Source organism: Gymnoscopelus braueri, assembly GCF_963280865.1.
Source record: "Gymnoscopelus braueri genome assembly, chromosome: 6".
NCBI classification, from domain to species: domain Eukaryota; kingdom Metazoa; phylum Chordata; class Actinopteri; order Myctophiformes; family Myctophidae; genus Gymnoscopelus; species Gymnoscopelus braueri.
Window position 1 is genome coordinate 25,975,443 of NC_137607.1, and position 19,492 is coordinate 25,994,934.

General features: G+C 40.7%; 1 protein-coding gene across 2 annotated transcripts; it reads left to right on the top strand.

Annotated features, from left to right (window-relative positions):
- Window positions 1–3,493: 3,493 nt before the first annotated feature.
- Window positions 3,494–11,575, top strand: ttc22 (tetratricopeptide repeat domain 22). Of its 2 annotated transcripts, none has more exons than XM_080430065.1 (9): window positions 3,494–3,549; window positions 3,668–3,946; window positions 5,598–5,898; window positions 6,761–6,816; window positions 6,940–7,055; window positions 7,157–7,275; window positions 8,312–8,473; window positions 9,158–9,310; window positions 10,037–11,575. In XM_080430065.1, the coding sequence occupies exons 2-9, from the start codon at window positions 3,684–3,686 to the stop codon at window positions 10,574–10,576; spliced, it is 1,710 nt and encodes a 569-aa protein (XP_080286191.1). In that variant the 5' UTR covers window positions 3,494–3,549; window positions 3,668–3,683; the 3' UTR covers window positions 10,577–11,575. The 2 variants fall into 2 exon arrangements, with proteins under 2 accessions (XP_080286191.1, XP_080286190.1); XM_080430064.1 differs by having other exon boundaries at window positions 3,516–3,553.
- Window positions 11,576–19,492: the final 7,917 nt, after the last annotated feature.

Consider the following 19,492-nt stretch of genomic DNA (forward strand, 5'->3'; position numbering starts at 1 on the left):
AATAGGTGAACATTCAGTGAAAATAGCATATTTAGATCAGCTATTTTCGGCAAGAGATTCGGTGTAGAGGGAAAAAAGGAGGGAAACAAGTATAGACCCATGGGGGACACCGGTCAACACATTATGTAGGGTTTAAGTATTAAACTACAGGCAGTACTATTGCTAGAACGATATTGGGAGCATGCCATGCTGTGAGAGCTTACATGCTCACTGGTTCTCAATGTGGGGTCCGGGGACCCCAGGGGTCCTTGAGGTAGTTCCAAGTATTCCCCAGCTAAATAAATGTATAGTTGTGAACCAAATGGATCCTTATGGGTTTGTTACTCAGAGAGTGTACAAATGGAACCAAAGGGTCCTTTATGGGTCTATTTGGTTACATTTGTACACTCACAGTTAACACTGAGGATTTTACAGTATAGATTGGGTGATCATGGTGCTGACTTTGGTGCTGACTATGGTGCATACATATTCAGCACCATAGTCAGCACCATTGTCAGCAAGCTACAGTATGTAGCTGACTGTGGTGCTGACTATGTAGCTGACTGTGGTGCCTACATAGTCAGCTCCATAGTCAGCTACAGTCAGCACCATAGTCAGCTACAGTCAGCACCATAGTCAGCACCATAGTTCGCTATGTAGCTACAGTATGTTGCTGACTATGGTGCTTACTATGTAGCTGACTATGTAGCTGACTATGGTCCCTAAATAGTCAATAGATCAATGGAACCAACATAGTATAATTGTGGGATCGCTAAAGCGATCACACTACTGTTATCTTCAACGTTTTGGTACGTTTTTGGTACAGTTTTTTGGCCCCTAACTAGTCCTTCATACTTTTAGCTACAAACTCCGTTCCAACTCTACAACGTTCGGCCTACTTAGGACATATCGGCTACCATTTGAATTTTTGAAATCATTTGTACTTTTAGAGATATTTCACTTTTTACTTCTAAAAAACTCCCATTCATTTCAATGGAGAAATTCATACTTTTAGCTAGAAACTCTGTTCCAACTCTATAACGTTCAGCCTACTTAGGACATATTGGCTACCATTAGAATTTTTGAAATCATTTGTACTTTTAGAGATATTTCACTTTTTAAATGGTAAAAATACTTAAAAGTTGATAAAAAGAGTAAAAATACTTAAAAGTTGTAAAAATTAGTAAAAGCTACTTTAAAGTAAATAAAGTGACTAAAAATACTTTAAAGTAAATACCATGAGTAAAAATACTTAAGAGTACTTATATTGAGTAAAAATACTTAAAAGTACTCAACATGAGTAAAAATACTTAAAAGTTGAAAAAAATAGTAAAAATACTTAAAAGTTGATAAAAACAGTAAAAATACTTAAAAGTTGATAAAAAGAGTAAAAATACTTAAAAGTTGTAAAAATTTGTAAAAGCTACTTTAAAGTAAATAAAGTGACTACAAATACTTTAAAGTAAATACCTTGAGTAAAAATACTTAAGAGTACTTATATTGAGTAAAAATACTTAAAAGTACTCAAAATGAGTAAAAATACTTAAAAGTTGATTTTTTTTTTTTTTAAATACTTAAAAGTTGATAAAAATAGTAAAAATACTTAAAAGTTGTAAAAATTAGTAAAAAATACTTTAAAGTAAATAAAGTGACTAAAAATAATTTAAAGTAAATACATTGAGTAACAATACTTAAGAGTACTTAAATTGAGTAAACATACCCAGTTTAACCCAAAATAACAATACAAATACTTTAACACCTTTCAAACCTTTCAAACCTTTCAAACCTTTCAAACCTTGAGAACCTTTAGAACCTTTCAAACCTTTAGAACCTTTAAAACCTTTTACATCTTTCAAACCTTTAGAACCTTTAGAACCTTTAGAACCTTTCAAACCTTTAGAACCTCTTAAACCTTTCAAACCTTTCAAACCTTTCAAACCTTTAGAACCTTTCAAACCTTTAGAACCTCTTAAACCTTTCAAACCTCTTAAACCTTTCAAACCTTTCAAACCTTTCAAACCTTTCAAACCTTTAGAACCTTTCAAAGCTTTAGAACCTTTCAAACCTTTCAAACCTTTCAAACCTTTAAACCTTTCAAACCTTTAACTCTACTAACACTATCAATACTCAACACCATCAACATTCTTAGCGATCCCACACTGTTTCTTCAGGAACAGTACCTTCTAGTTTAAGTTGCTATTTATCGGGATCACAATGAAAACAAATTTTTCAAGGTTTTAAAGAAGAAATACTGTGTAATTTCTTTTCACTTTATAATTTTCTTTATATTAATGTTATACTATCATTAAAATATTAGTGTTTGCCCCGGCCCGCAGGTTGAGAACCAGTGGTCTAATGCGTACCAAACTGGGGGTCCTTGAAACTAAACTAAATGAGAATCACTGGTTTGGACAACCAGTGAGAAGTGCAGGTGATTCAGGGGTATACGTTGAGTTCATTAATCAGGTCTGGAAGAGAGGACGTGGTGTTCTTACAAAGTTCAACCAATCACTGAATACCATCTAACAACAACAAGACAGGTACTGTGTGTAAGCGGGATCATGACATCTAGATACTGATGGAAGTGATCCATGCTGATCTGCATGCCTGCTCTGAGTATTCCTCTATCTTTGATCTTGTTCATTTCATGTTTTTTTCTCAAAAATTTCAGTTGACACACAAGACACAACTGATTGGCAATGCAAAAGAAACCGAAAAAACTATCGAGCTGATATTAGTTTTGTATATTTTAAAGTGATTGAAAATAGAAATGTAGCTTGAAATATATATTCTATCCAGCTAAGCTAGTATAAACATTACATCACATTACTGACAGTGCATAGCTGTTCACACAGAGCCTGACGGCTCACATTCCTCCACTGTCTTTTGGGGGAAAAGGTGGCGGTGGGTGGGTGGTTGGGTGGGTTTTGGTTGGGTGGGGTTTGGGTGGGTGGGGGTAGTCAAGTCATTATATTGTCATCTTATGAAAAAAGGATGTTGGCCACTGCTTGCACTTCTGTTTGCCAAAAGACAAGTAAGTCACACAAGGCGGATATTCAAAATGAGCAGCACACAGATCTCTTGTGGTTTTCTACAATACACATTTCAATACAATGATACAGATGTGCAGAGACACACTTTAAGCACAATTAGCCGATCAACAAGCTCACAACGCGTTGCCATGCGACGCTTTGTGAGCTTATACGGTGGATCTGCTATTTTAACAATTTCTTCAAAGTTTTCTTTTTACATTTCTGAAATTCTTTTGAAAAATGTTTGACTTTGTTTTTACAATTTCTGAATATCCGTTTTTAAAATTATATATATATTTTTTCTTGTAGGAGAACCCATAAACATGGGTCCGCGACCCACAAATGGGTCTCGACCCAGTGTTTGGGAAACACTTGAGGAGAGATTGGGACTGAAGACAGTCACAGTATTCCACTCCCAGCCGCTGCCATGCTGAACCAGTTTTACCTGTATGCTCCAGGATGACAACAAGCCGAGTCAGTCACTCCTCGCCAGCTCAGTACCGCCGACACTGGACTGAACAAGAGCTGGTGGATGTGTGTAGGTATGTCCCTGCTTTGATCTCTCGATCCCTAGGTCTTTTTGATCCAAAACGTTGACCGGATAAGCCAACATTTTGCGGTATCTTTGATTTGTTTTCTTTCATTTTCTTCCAAAGGAACCAGGCTGACACCATGGAGGGAGACAGCACAGAGGACATCGAGTCTCTCATAGACGACTTGGAGTACATCCCGGGTCACTTCCACCTGGACCTGAACCTCAACTGTGACCCCGTGGGCCCGAGCGAGCTGCGGCGTCGGGACACCCACCTGAAGCAGGAGAGCCTACGGGTGGAGCTGGAAGCCGAGGCCGGCTTCCTGCAGTACGCCGTCCGCAATCTGCTGGGGCTTCTGGCCTTCCACCTGGACCAGCTGGACACCGCCGAGGAAACATTCAGGTGACCATCTACATCATACGTTTAAACTCTGAGAGAGTGTACAAATGTAGCTCTTTTGAGTTACAAATGGATGACATAACACAGAGGATTGTGCTGTGTAGTAGGGCACGCAGAGTGATCATTTTAACCCATAAGACCTGAGGCCGATTCTTCAGTAGTTCTCGCACTTTCAAGATTGTTCAAAAATGTTCAAAAATTTGAGATGTACGAGCTCACTTGGTGCCACGCTGCGAGCTTGTATATCTGATATTTTTCACCAGCCAACGCAAAAATCTAAAATGGCACAGATGCTTTCCCGGTTTTAATGGGTTAACAGGGATGTTAATTACATTTTTACGTATTTCTATGCTTCTAGACCAGTGGTTCTCAAACCTTTCCATTTCAAGGACCCCCTAGTTTAGTATGAATTAGGGCACAGACACCCATAACACTGAGACCCTTACGTACACCATTTGGTTCCATTTGTACACTCAGAGAGTTACCAATATTTAGCTGGGGACACCCTGGGACCTACCTCAAGGACCCCTAAAATAGCCTGGGCTGGGTCCCTGGACCCCACTTTGCGAACCACTGTATCTCGACAGTACTCAGTTGAGAGTTACAGGAAGGGTGACACGCGTCAAACGTTACGAGCACAATGGGTACCTGTGATAGTACAAAAAACATGCCTGTCTGATGTTTCAAAAACATTGCCTATTTATATTCAGTAATGCTGGACGATGATGAGCTATGCTAATCTAACATGCTATTCCTGGCAGTTTTAACCAAGAGGGATTTGATCTATCACTTCCTGTACTGTCAGAACATGATTAACTGATTGGTAAATACTTTGAATTCAGACTGTGGCATTTGGTGTACACTCCACTCCACCATGTACAGTAGAAGCCTCACAAAGTGAACTGAGACGTTTGTTTGATTGATTGAATACTTTATTAGCAGTTTCCAAGAAAGCACAGGAAAGTACAGTTCAATACAAGGTCTGCTAAGAGGATTTTAAACCCAAGAAAGCCTATGGCTTGTTTCCATTGGGGTCCTTTGTACTCATCGAATGTTATCATTACTTACAATGACAAGACTTCAAAAGGTGTTGTCACATTTTCCCAGTCTTTGGTAATGAATAAGAAGTCAAATTAATTCATCACCAAATCGAGCACAGAACTTCTGTGCTTCCAACAAGTTCCCAATAGGCTACTGTTGAGTTCATGCCTGATATACACAACACATCTATTCAAAACAAACTAATTCACTCTTATAAATGATATAGGATATATACCAGTGGTTCTCAACCTTTTATGGGCCCACTTGAAAGTCTTGAATGTTGTTCACAGCCCACCCATCTGACCACTGGGTGGGCCACATGCATTTTCAGGGCATGTTTATTTTAATGACCAATCAATCGATTGTGATGTGGCTTGGATCAGAGGAACTAACATTGTATAAGTTCTTATTTATCGGTATCACAATTAAAAGTACATTTTCAAGAAAAAAAAATACCATGACATTTGTTTCAAACATTTATTTTTTACAATCATTTGTTAATACTTCTGTAGTGAAATGAAAGCCCCCCAAACCACCTTATATAGCCTCCAAATGCACAACACATCTTACTTCCTTGTGAAAGTTGACAGTCCTGTATATCTTGGCTTTTCAGAAGCATCTGTAAAGAGGACCCAGGGAATCTGAACGCCTGGGCTAACCTGGGCCAGGTCTATGACAAGCTGGGAAGAGAGCTGGACGCAGGGGAATGTGTGGACAAGGTGTCCGAGCTCATGGGCCTGGACGCAGGGCAGGACTTTAAGGCAGAGTCGAGGCTCCTTGCTGCCCGGTGCCTGGCTGAACAGGCCTACGCTCATCCCTACGACGTAGAACTGGACAGAGACGAGGACCTGAGGGAGAGACTGACCGCTGCACTAACACTGTACAACAGAGCCCTGGACTATGGTGGACAGTTGGTGAGATGGGAGTGTGCTCATGAAGCCCAATTTATACTAAGGCTAATTTATCGAACGACTGTGTTGGATCGCCGTGAATAGCACAAAGGAGCCGTTCTATTTGCAGGCTTACGAATAGAACTGGCCCTATTGTGCTAATATTGTGCTAATATTGTTCTTGGCACTTACTGTATCAGTAAGTCAGTTCCTTTACATGTTTCTTTTTTTCACGTAATATGTATGCTATAAATGTAAAATGGTGTGCTGATCTACATGTATTGTATAAACACTGGCTAGGTTATGACCCAGAGTTTCACCATATGGCTTAGAGCATAGCAGTGGTGGCAATTTTGTGGGGCCACAGATAGAAAACCCATACATATTTCCCATAGAGATTTCCGAAAATATTTATATAAATTATTTTAAGCCTGGAACCAAGCCATCCAGGCTCCTGGTGAATCATGACCATAAAACATTTGATTATGTGTCAAAAACTATTTGTAAACCGCAAAGAAAAGGTTATTTATTAAATATAGTATTATAATAGTATAATATTATCAGTATTCAAATATTCTTTGAATCAAATGTTTTATGGTCATGATTCACCAGGAGCCTGGATGGCTTGGTTCCAGGCTTAAAATAATGTATATAAATATTTTTGGAAATCTCTATGGGAAAAATGTATGGGTTTTCTATCTGTGGTACCACAAAATGGCCACCACTTCTATGCCCTATAATGCACATCAGCACTTTTATTTTCTAATATGTTATGGATACTGGCCTTCATAATGAAAATCTTATGGAGACAACCAAACAGTTACACAATAACATCATTCTATAGCTAGTATGTAAGATGATTCATTATACAGAGGCTGTTTTTCAGATACCAAATGAGGAAAGGAGAAGCTGGTATTTTAAAATGGCAACAATCTATATAAGGTACTGCACACAACTGACATCCAACAACTTTGACCTAAAATGCTACTGTTATTAAGATGACATTTGGTGATTGTAATTGTTTCCTGGCTGGTTAACATTCCTGGATTCTTTTTTCCCCTGTAGACTGGATGACATAGTAAAGACAGAGGTAGACTCTGACTACTCTAGACCCTCTCACTACAATAAGGGTCTGAAGCTTCTCACTGAAACACTGAAGTCAGAGAAAACGCAGCACAAAGGTATGCTCTGGATCATGACGTGTGTGAGTGAAAATATTTACTATATGAAAGTGGTCCTTGGGTAGGGTCCCGTTCTAATCTTACCTCTGCCTCACACCCAGCTCTAGCCTGGTGTTACATTGGCATCCTGTTGGAGAGAAAAGAGGAGTTTTCACCCGTGCCCATGTCCGTGCATGACTGTGGATTCTCAGGCTCTGATCCCCTGTCCTGCTATGGAACTGTAAGTGAAGTCACATTTAGTTCTTTATCCAACTATTACGTAAACCCAGGGAATTCAGGAGTAATTATCAAAACCATTGAATTTTTCACCGGTGTCCTGTTACTGTAGGTGTGGTACACTGGCTTTGGCTCTGGCTTGTAGCTATTGCCCTGCATTGTCCACCTCCTCTTCCTGTGCCGAGAGCAGAGAGGCCTTAAAAACAAACAAACTAACAGAATTACTGGAAATGTATGCCTCAAACCGAGGCCCGAGATGATGAATCATACTATTCTATGCATTCCCTTATTTACTTTTGCAAAGTAATCTGTGTATGAACAGTCTGATGTGTTCTGACTGGGATTCAGGGCTGATGCCAACTTGCCCCCAACTTGCCCCTGTAAGGTTATCTGATTCATTCCCTATACCTGCAGCAATGCATGGCAGGCTGCTGTAATAACCCTGTCTGTGTATCTGTGTGTCTGTGAACAAAATAACTAGAGAACAGCTGATTGAATTGTCAGAAGGCTGCCCGAAACAAGATGGTTAACTTCAGGGTTTAAAAGGTCAAAGGTCATGGTCACAATCAAGGTCAAAATGTCATAACCATAACCCAGGAATGAAGAGACAAGAAGATGTATTGGATTCCTCATGGAAGATTAAATCAGTTGTGCAAGCAGGCTGCACCCCCCCCAGGTGTATTTCATTTGACATTTTGTATGTCGAAAACCGTTACTTTTCAGAAAATGAAAAAAAAAAACTTTGTTCCAATGTAGTTATTTACTTAACCACTTTCAACCTAGTGTCCCAATTTTGGGCATGTCATTATAAGCGACAATTTTCAAAGATTTTTCCAAAACAGCAGATCTACAAGCTCACGATGCACCAGCTATTTTCATTAATTTTGTCAACACTGTTATATGATCAAATATAAAATAGGGCTTGAATTTATGAAAACGTAAAAAGATTATATATGGAGCTACAAGGTTTCTGCCAAACAGTGATGATAGCTATATAGTTAAATATTTTTAACACACTGTATACCTCTATGTTTCAACAGGCTATAAAGTTGGCCAGTGATGATGCTTTCATCCTCAACCTTCTGGCCAAGGTGTTCTTTGTCCTGGGAAAACATGAGATGGCCACAGGGATCTGCAACATGGCTCTCAATGTGCTGCCTGATCCAGAGTTAAACTGGCAGGCCTACTGCACACGGGCCAAGGTAATGAAGAATAAAGCACCTCTTGAACCCACATCTAAGCAGATCTGAGTCCATCACTAATTGAAATCCATTTTGTTTGGGAAGTTATTTCTGTTGTGTTGGATAAAGACAGTATGCTACAGCAGTGGTTCTCAAACTTTTTCAAGTCAAGGACCCCCAAATTATATGTATTTGGTCCCCGGACCCCACTTTGAGAACCAATGTGCTATAGGAAAGCAATAGGCTCTGTGCATAACTAGTCTGTGTAACTGTAGGAAACTGTGTGTTTCAAAACTGCTGTCGAGCCAATCAAACAAAGCTATGGATAAATGAACCAGAACATTAAACTGTGATGCCACCGGCTTCTGGAAACCCAGGACTACAGTTATGCAGTTATGATGAGTTTATTAAGGCTGTTTAAAACATTTTGTTCAGGTATATTCAAAACTAAATTGAAACCAAATAGAAATCAAACATAAGTAGTACTTGCTGACTTCTGTTGAATGTTTTAATACCTCCTGACAACAATGACGATAAGTTACTTTTATCAATGTTAATACTGTAGCGGTGAGTGGAATATTTACCATAGGATAGTATTATGCTATTAGAAACATGTTTAACCTTAAATCAATTAAGGTATACATTTCATGAAGTCATCTAATGTATTTCGGATAATTGCCTCATTTGTAAATTCACACCATTTAGATCAATATGACCGCCTATGTGAGGGACCTGCAACGAGCAAAGCAGGGTAACGGTGGGATGCCAGACAGACAAAAGCTGACTGAGGCCAGAAAAGACCTAGACAAGGTCCTGACCGTACGTCCTTGTCTGCGTACTCACCTGGAAATAGCACAGGTACTGTAAAACAACAACTCTGGCAAGGCTTTATGGTTATTTTTGGTTCCAACTGAGTTGATCCCAAGCCAAGACTTATTTTTTCATAGCAAGAGGAGGTCTTTTTGATTCAATTTACAGTCAGCGATAAGAGGCTTCAGTAAAAAGTCATTCTGTTTGGTATAGTTTGATTACTAGTTGTCCTACACAGCTCCCTTGTTGCTTCACTAAATGTCGGGGTGGATACTGTAACTGGCCTGACAAAGTGGTTGCTTATGTTGTAACAAGATGATTCCCCATGGGTGTGCATTTTACATTGTTAACCCCTGTACAAAATACTGTGACCTTCATAGGTGAGCAGTTTGTGAAGAGTTACTTAAAGGAGCAGTTCACCCAAAACAAATATTTCAAAACATTTATTTCCTAGGCCACTAATTTGATGACTGGCTGCGCTTCCGGTAGGAGACTCAAAGAGTCTCTTTTGAGTCTCCTACCAGAAGCGCAGCCGGTCATCAAATTATTGTCTCTATCAGGAAAGTGACAAAAACAAAACCATTCAAGGCTTCGTGGGGTGTGTAATTGATAGAAAATACGTCATTTTTTGGGTGAACTACTCCTTTAAGTACATTTATTGTTATTGGCCAAGGCATTTCCCTGGGTGTGATTGATTTGATTAAACGGCCCACATATGAATGCATCTTGTCTCCCTGGCAAACGTAGACTTCTATAATGTGTCGTTTCATTTAGGTGTATTACTACATGGGTGTGGATGCCCTCCAGGAGAGCCTCGTGGTGGACGAGACCGCGTTGAACAATGCTCTGGTGAGTCTGTCACAAGCCCGGCAGTGTGAAATGGGCGACAGCCTGCCGGACCTCCACCTACTGAGGGGCCGCTGCCTCCTGCTGAAGGGCGAGGAGCAGAACGCGGCGGACTGCTTCAAACGGGCCCTGGAGCTGGAGAGGCCCGGGAGCACAGACACCACGGCCTTACGCTGCCTCCTGGAGGCTCTGCTGGCTCTGTTCACCCAAGGAGTGTCCGACACGGGCCCTGCGGTCACCCAGCTGGAGGTGTGGGTGCAGAAGGCGGAGGAGAGGTACCCCGAGGACTTGGTGCAGGCCGAGTTGAGGAGCCTGTGTCGAGCACACACGGCTGAGGTGACAGACTTATCCAGGGCTCTGATCAGGACAGGCAGGCTGAAGCTCGTCAGGAGGTTACTGCAGACGGTGCAACCCCAGCGGCTGACCAAGAGGAGACCACTGGCTAGGTCCTTTTTCTTGTCACGATGAGGAGTTGTTATTTTTTCAGACTCCTGAGGTTTTTGGATGGTATTAAGTAAATGAGAAGAAGTTGTGAACAAATAAAAGTACACAATGTTATGATGGCCAGCAGATGGGGACACACACCAAGGCATGGATTAAGCCAAACGCATGTGTATGAGCTACACAGCATGGATTTGATACATCTATGATGTACAAGGCATGCATTACTGCTAGTTAAGTTCAGTTCTGTTAATTGTTATTTTTGGATTTTGGACACATAACATAAAAGATGTAATACATTTGGTCAATTGCCAGTGATTCACATGCTGCTACTGCAGCATTGTCCAAATGCCTGAAAAAGTACTAAAGATAAAACTGCTAAAGAACAGACTTACTGTATGTGGTTGAATCATGTTGAGTGCAGCAGGCAGATTGTGAATGAAGATTTGTTTTTGTTTTTGTTGTTGTTTTTCTTTATTTGTATGTTCATTCATGTATTATTATTATTGTAAGTTTAATCATATTTATTATAGCAGGAACGGTAACGCACACCAGAGGTTGTGATAAGGTGCTGACCTTCGGGGACAAGCTTAAAAAGAAAACATAAGTGTTGCACATCTCTAGTGCATGTGTATACGGTATGGAGCCAGAGCGTGCAACACTTTTTGTATCCGTTTTTAAATTATTTTATCATATTTATTAAAATCTGTCATCCATGTCCATTGAATATTTGACAGCCCTCTCAATGTTCTTGACTTTACAACCCTGTTCACCAAACATGTAGGATCTTTCTAAAGCTTTTCTGTTTAGGGCTTGGATTACTTCAGTATTGTATGTATTCAGTGAATTAATCAATGAACAAGACATACATTACTGCTAAAGAACAGACTATTACTTTATGTGGCTGAATCATTTTGAGTGCAGTGGGGAAGATTGTTGATGAAGATTTATTTTTTTATGTTCATGTAATTCTGGAATGACAATACATTGCAATTAATCATATTTATTAAACTATTCAATCTGTCATCAATGTCCATTAAATATTTAAGAGCCCTCTGAATTTTCTTAATTTTACAACATTGTTGCGCCAAAAAATACATGATCTCCGTATTAAAAAAAAAATTCTATTAAGGGCTTGGATTATTACATCAATGTTGTCTTTTAAATTGGAATGGTCTCAAGAAGACCTCAGTCATGGGAAACATACCACCAACCTTTCCTGATCTGCTACTTTACTAAGTAGGCCTACCATGTAAATAATTTCGACATCTGTATGTAACAGGGAGACCATTGTCTCCATTCAGGGCTCTGTGTCCACGCCCTCCCTCAGGTGTAAGCATAAGCAGTCACTCTTCCCCTAAAGAAACCTGTTGCCCACTCACTTTTTTTTTTGCATTGGCCTTACAGTATGTGTGTGCACTGGCTTGTCTGTGGAAGGTCGGCTGACTGATTGTTGTCACTGAGTGTGTTACAGTAGACCTTTTTATTAGTTATTTGGGTGAAACTCCCAAGTTGTCATAGTTGGATTATCTGAGCCATGGTTAGCATGTATTTAGACCGGTGTCATATGTTACGTTTTTACTAACAAGGAAAGGCATAGGAGAATGGAATGTCACTATACATACACTCAAATGTATCCTGTAAACACAAAGGCTTGTCAACTCCTGGCAGGTGTAACCCCTCCCTTACACATACACCTTGACTGTTGAGGTAATATGGTATTCTGATCTTAATGTATTCTGATGTTGGAGGCTAACTGTTACTGCTTTTGCCCCTTTTTCAGACCCCTGTTTGTATTTTGTTTCGTTGTGATAACCCAACTTGTTTTTAATATTTCTTGTGTGAACCAGATGGGGTTGGAGTGCAGTGTGCACCTAACCCACCTAGTGTGTAGTAAGCTTGTTTTGCAGTGTGTTTGAGTTCCAGCTTCACTAGCCCTTTTGACTTTAGTTTCTTTGAAACCTCACCTAAATACGCCCATGGGAGCAGTTAGGGGTTAAAGGGATATTTCACTTTCAAACGTGTTTGGGGTCATTTTAACGTCTACTCAGGCTTTTGTGAACACCCCAGACAGTTTTCAAGGTGCTTGATTCAGTATTTAGATATTTGATATTCATTTTTATCAGACTTCAAACTCCATTTTAACCATGTTAGAATATCAGTCACCAGAACCAAGGACGGGTGTTTTCGATGAGTTACAATTAGGCGGGTGCAGTTATGGTTTGACCCAAAACAAATTGCAACAAAAGGTTTTTCAATGGATTATTGTAGTATTAGGTGTACTTAATAACATATAAAAAGTTTACCAAAATCGGACCACTAGAAAGGTAACATTTTCAAGATGGCCGCCGCCAGTTCCTTAAAAAGACCATTACTCCTTCATTATTCATCCTAGACAAGTAATGTTGGTGCCTAACCTCATGTTTTGGTAATCTTGAAATCGAATTAGCATATATAAATTATAGTCAAGTGATTACAAGTTCAATTATAAAGGAATTGGTTATAAGCATGGTTATAAGCACATATATATATATATATATATATATATATATATAACAATGTAATTTGACATTTCTCCCTCTTCTACATAATGCCCAGGATTGGTGAATTGGTAATTCACATTCTGTTGAAGCTTTCAGGAGATTTATTTTCATACCAAAAAGGAATAAATTCATTATTACTGGGTGGTACTGTGACATTTGTAAACATTGTAAGTCAGCACAGAATTATCACAACATTTAGTGTCTACTGTCTTGGGTAGGGGTGGTAGAGGAGTGTGGCCGGATAGGGTTCAGATTTGCTTGTCACAGACATCTTATTCCTGAGATTGTAGTAGTTGTGTGGGGTTTTAGTGCAACATTTATTTCACATGTCTTTTATTTTGTGATTGGTACTGCTGGCAATAACCTTGAACTTTGATCTTTTTTTCTGGATAATTTTAACTTTAAAAATTGATTTGAGGGGAGAGGACGCTCTGAGCCATAATGATAAGTCACTGGGGGCCCCTGGGAATATTAATGGTCAGCCACCAACCAGACACCGACTCTCCTGTGAGCCAGTCAGACATAGGGACACCCCTGACTGCCTGACACACAGTCATGCACCACGTGGAGGACTTACAACCACAACTATGGGGGGGGGGTCCCTCCTCACTAACTATGCCCACTCACGAGTGCCCATCTCGGGCATAGGAGCCAGCATGGAGGTCCACTTGGGACCAGTGGGACTATCCAGTGAGCCAGGCAACATAGGGATACTCCTCTCAGCCTAACGCATAAGCTTCATTTCTGCCTCCTCCTCACTCTGTCCTCCAGCGTGAGGTGAGCGCAGGCTCCCTAAGCCACTTGGAGTGAAATCTGGCAAGATACAAGTGTATCTTTCATGTATCGTTTGGGGAACTGTCTTTGTTGAAATGCGTGGCATATAATTTCTCCTCCTCCACATGACAACCCTCCGAGCTCTGGAATAGTCCAGCAATCCAACTGTGTGACACGTCATAATTGCTGTCACTTCAAAATGACGCTCATTGCCTCCTCGCCTCCTCGCTCCGAGGCAGGGCTTAGGCGGGAGTGGAGGACTTGAGGATGGACACTTGAAAATTGGAATTTGGCTATCGCGATGCACAACGTGCATCAGGGGCTGACAAGCCCCATTCTCTTTAGCTGCCTATGAGCACTCGTCCTGAGCTCCCAAGTGCCCACTATAGCTTTAATGGGACATGTCTGAGCCAACTGTTGAAGGTTTTGCACCTCGGACATGGGGGAGAGGAGAAGCTCAGGGTCTCCTTGGCTCCTATAACTTTGCTATTCTGTGCTCCAAGTGCCCAGGGAGCAATCCAGTGACCCCCACTCCCCATACTCCCCTGTACCCACCTGAGGGGAACCCTAGGCCCACTAAACTCTACACCAGACCCCATTTTACCTCCTCACACAACCCCACCCTCATACTCCCCTCTGCCTAGGCACCCAGTAGAGAAATGGGTTCTGACAGCTCTGCACTAACCTCCGTAGCCACCCCTCTTAACACACTCACACTGATTGCCTTCCTAATGTGTTAAAAACGTTTTTCAAAATGTTGTCTACAAGATGACAGTTTAATTCACATTTGATCCGCAGAGCTATCCAAAATGTTTCAATATTGCAAGCAATACTATATCAACTGACAATATTCTCTTTCTCTGCCACCTTCTGAATGACTGAAAATTGTGACTATTGTTTTGTTGTGTTTTGAGGATATCTTGGAGCCTTGTTCCAATAAAACAAATATAACTAGTTGAAACGGGTGAACATTTCAGAGGGTTTTAATAGAGTCAAAAACAAAATATTGGATTTCACAATTATCTAAATGTATCTCTGCAATTTGGACAAGTCCTGTGGATTTCTATGCCCCCAAAACATAAGGTTAGACACAAAAAGTACTTGTCTAGGATAAATAATGAAGGAGTTAGGTTATTTTAAAGATTTGTTGGCCATTTTGGACGCCATCTTGAAAATAACACCTTTCCAGTGATCAAACTTTGGTAAACTTTTAGTATGTTATTAAGGACACCTAATACTACAAAAAACTGTTGAAAAACGTTTTGTTGCAATTTGTTTTGGGTAAGGTGCTTTTTTTTTCATAACTGCACCCGCCTAAATGGGTTTGTATAGGAAGGGGGTGTGTCTGATCAAATTAATACCAAATATCTAAATACTGAATCAAGCAACTTAAAAACTGTCTGATGTGATCACAAAAGTCAGAGTAGACGTTAAAATGACCCCAAGCCTGTGGGGTTATGAGTGTCTTTCTCATTTAAGAACTAGTTGTCTCCGCCAGGCCGTAAGGCATGGCGAGAGAGTATGTTTTACCCCCTGTCCGTGTGTCCGTCCGTCCGTCCGTCCGTCCGTCCGTCCGTCCGTCCGTCCGTCCGTCCGTCCGTCCGTCCGTCCGTCCGTCTGTCACCAGCTAATCTCTGGCACCGTTGGCCCGGTCGCTGCGAAACTGTGCACACACACTCCCTGGATGCCAATTCAGAACATTTGCCCCAAATTTTTCACATGGGCCTGTTATAGCGCCACCAGGAGGCCGATTTGTGCAAAACCAATTTCTTTATATTACTCCTACAGATTTTATCCAAAGGTCATGCAAATCGGTATACAGTATCTCTATAGTCATGTGATCAACACGGATGTGTCCGATTTCCCATATTCCATCCTCATTGGCTAAGGCTGGCTTCCAAAGTTTGCAGGATTGCTCCGTTTTGAACTAAATGCCTCAAATTATGCATTATGCAATTTTACACGCACATTCCCACTAGGCTGAGGAAGAAATGCCACCCCTTTCCCATTGGCCTGTTAAAGCGCCACCAGCAGGTCTAATTTAGCTAAACACATTTTTGGAACAAAATGCCTCAAATCATGAATGCAGTGTCCGATTGTCGTGAAAGGCCTAAGAAGAAACGGGCACCCTTTTCACAATGGCCTATTATAGCGCCACCAGGAGGCCACAATAACCTACCTGACCTGGCGGAGACCTGTGCTCCGTGGAGCACTTTTTCTAGTTGTCTCCGCCAGGCCGAAAGGCATGGCGAGAGAGTATGTTTTGCCCCCTGTCCGTCCGTCCGTGTGTGTGTGTCCGTCCGTCCGTCCGTGTGTCCGTCATTCTGTCATTTTGTGTACAGCTAATCTCCGGCACCGTTGGCTTGATCGCAGCGAAACTGTGCACACACACTCCCTGGATGCCAGAGCAGAACCTCTGCCCCAAATTTTTCACCAGGAGGCCGCTTTTTGCAAAACACATTTCTTGACAGTACTCCTACAGATTGTATCCAAACATCACGCAAATCAGTACACAGTATCTCTATAGTCATGTGATCAACACGGATCTGTCCAATTTTCCATATTTCATCCTGATTGGCTAAGGTTGGCTTCCAAAGTTTGCAGGATTGCTCCATTTTCAACAAAATGCCTCAAATCATGAACGCAGCTTGCGATTTCCGTGAGATTTCACACGCACATTCCCACTAGGCCGAGGAAGAAATGCCACTTGAAAATGTTCAAATCAGCCTCATGGTGGCGCTATAACAGACCGATTTGTGTTTTGACCTATAACTGCACCGAACTGTGTAAAACTTTGTAAGCGCACTCCCTAGAGGTCAAGGAAAAACCTTTGCCCTGCATTTTTCACATCTGCCTTTTATAGCGCCACCAGGAGGCCGACTTATGTAAAACACATTTTTTTATATTACTCCTTCCGATTTTATCGAAATGTCACGCAAATCGGTACACATGATCTCTACAGTCATGTGATCAAGACGGATGTGTTTGATTTTTCATATTCCATCCTGATTGGCTAAGATTGACATCTAAAGTTTGCAGTAGTGCCTTGTTTTGAACAAAATGCCGCAAATCATGAACGCAGCATCCGATTGCGGTCAAACTTTGGACGCACATTCACACTATGTTGAGGAGCAAATGCCACCCTTTTAACATTGGCCTGTTATAGCGCCACCACCAGGTCTAATTTAGCAAAACACATTTTTGAACAAAATGCTTCAAATCATGAATGCAGTGTCCGATTGCCGTGCAAGGCCTAAGAAGAAATGGCACCCTTTTCACTTTGGCCTATTATAGCGCCACCAGGAGGCCACAATAACCTACCTGACCTGGCGGAGACCTGTGCTCCGAGGAGCACTTTTTCTAGTTTAAATCTCGTTTTCATTTGATGGTACTTAGGTTCAGGTTTAGCAGCATGTTTGAGGGAAGTACTCAAACATACCTGACAAACGTCCCCCCTTCATTGTCTCACTTCAGCTGGATGGTACAACAAGGTACAGTAATCTTTGCTTTTACAACTGAGACATTTAGTTAAATGTAGCTTTATTTACTTTATAAATCAGGAATTTGGTTAACAATTTGAAAAACCTTTATTTTAGTTTAAAAAAGCTTTTGCCACTTTTGATTAATTAGAATGCATTTATCTCTAAAGGAACACAAAATTCCCACGGCATAACACATAGTGTGTGTGTGTGTGTGTGTGTGTGTGTGTGTGTGTGTGTGTGTGTGTGTGTGTGTGTGTGTGTGTGTGTGTGTGTGTGGAAATGGTTGTGTAAACCTTTATTGTGGCACTTATTTAGCTAATTAAAAACATTTTATCTGGAGATAGACATTCATACTCCTTTTTGAAAAGAGATGTAGACGAACTCTTTTATTGTTTAAGGTATCTTCTTGGATATGTAGAGAAACTGTATTGTTTAAGGCACATGACAACATTTTTATCAACGTCTATCAAAGTCTAAAGAGGACAGTTGACAGTGAAAACAGGGCATTCAAAGAGGAATGGAAAAATAACTGTGTATCCTACCCGCTTTCATGAATGAAAAGCCACAAAGACACATTTACCTATTAATTGCAGTATGAGGGTTGCACTGTCAAAGTGCCATCCTTCTGCCCTGCTTCCTAGTGTGCTTGTCATTCACTTTCAATATAAATTTGATAAAAGTGTTATAAGTATTTTTTTAGGTGGGGGTAGATTCTCAATTTCAACATTAAAGCATCTATACAATATACTTCATTTGGGATTATCAGTCAGATATTGTAAATTATTTACAAAATAATCTGTCAGGCGAGATATGACTGGCAGGCCAGTTCAGGTTGATACTGTATGTTACCCTGATTTCCCATGCTACTTTCCCTCTGCCTTAATTGTTATTTGTATCGCTGACTAAGTTATACTTTGAATTGATAATACAGTTTGGGTAATAATAAGAAACCTTGTGTACACAGGTGTACATCAAGATAATCAAACTGATGGATTCTTACGAGGGAATGTAATCATCTCACTCATGTATGCAGTATCAATACAACAATTTGATTCAGTTCTACACTGAAAAACTAAATGGCATGTACTGATTTACTGAAAGATGGATAGCGTATGTATCAAGACTAGAGAGATGGAATTACTTTGAATGATTCACATTTTCTGTGCTGAAATCTGCATCTGTATCAGAAATGTGAAATGTTATGCCACATGTAATGATAAACATTATGTAATGAAGAGGGCCATACAGACAGTGAGGCTGTTAAGCCTCCTCCTGTTCAGATATTTCAGCATTAGGATTTTCTTGTCAACCAACACTTTACTGTGTTTTGTTGATGTACCTTGTGTTTACAGGTTGACTGGTTGCTATGGCAAATACAGTACCCAGATAGCAAAATATGGTTATTCAACGTTGAATTATAGTCGTTAGGGTTGATTTTTGGTTACGATTGAAGACTGATGGTTTTTCAACATTGAATCACTGTTGTATTGCAGTGCAAAATTCAATGATTGAAATGCCAACATTGAATCAGCGTTGAATCTATGGTGCAAATTCAATGATTGAAATGCCAACATTGAATCAGCATTGAATCTATGCTGTTTGCCTTTTTCTTTTCTTTTTTCTTGATGGGGGGAGGGGGGGAGGCACACCCCTCCTCACACCCCCCCTCCCCCCATTTAATGATTGAAATGACAACATTGATTCAACGTTTTATCCATGCAGTTTGCCGTTTTCTTTTCTTTTTTTCTTGTTGGGGGGAGGGGGGGCAACCCCCTCCTCCCCCTCCCCCCTCCTCCCATTTAATTATTGAAATACCAACATTGATTCAATGTTGAATCTATGACATTTGCCTTATTCTTTTTTTGACGGGTGAGGGAGGGGGGATGCCTTCGCCTCCCCTCCCCTCCTCCCCCTACCTTCGCTAACCCTAACCTTAGCTGCCCTTGGGTTAGGGTTAGCCTTCTGGAGCCCATGGAGTGAATCCGAAATCAGATTCTCGATCAGTGCGTGTCCGATTCGCCCAATATAAGTTTCCTTCCACACAGACCTACGGTTTACAACCTAGGCTCTTAATTGCCTAGTGCAGCGATTCTCAAACTATGGGTCGCAACCCAAAGTGGAAGGAAAAAAAGACGATGTCCTTC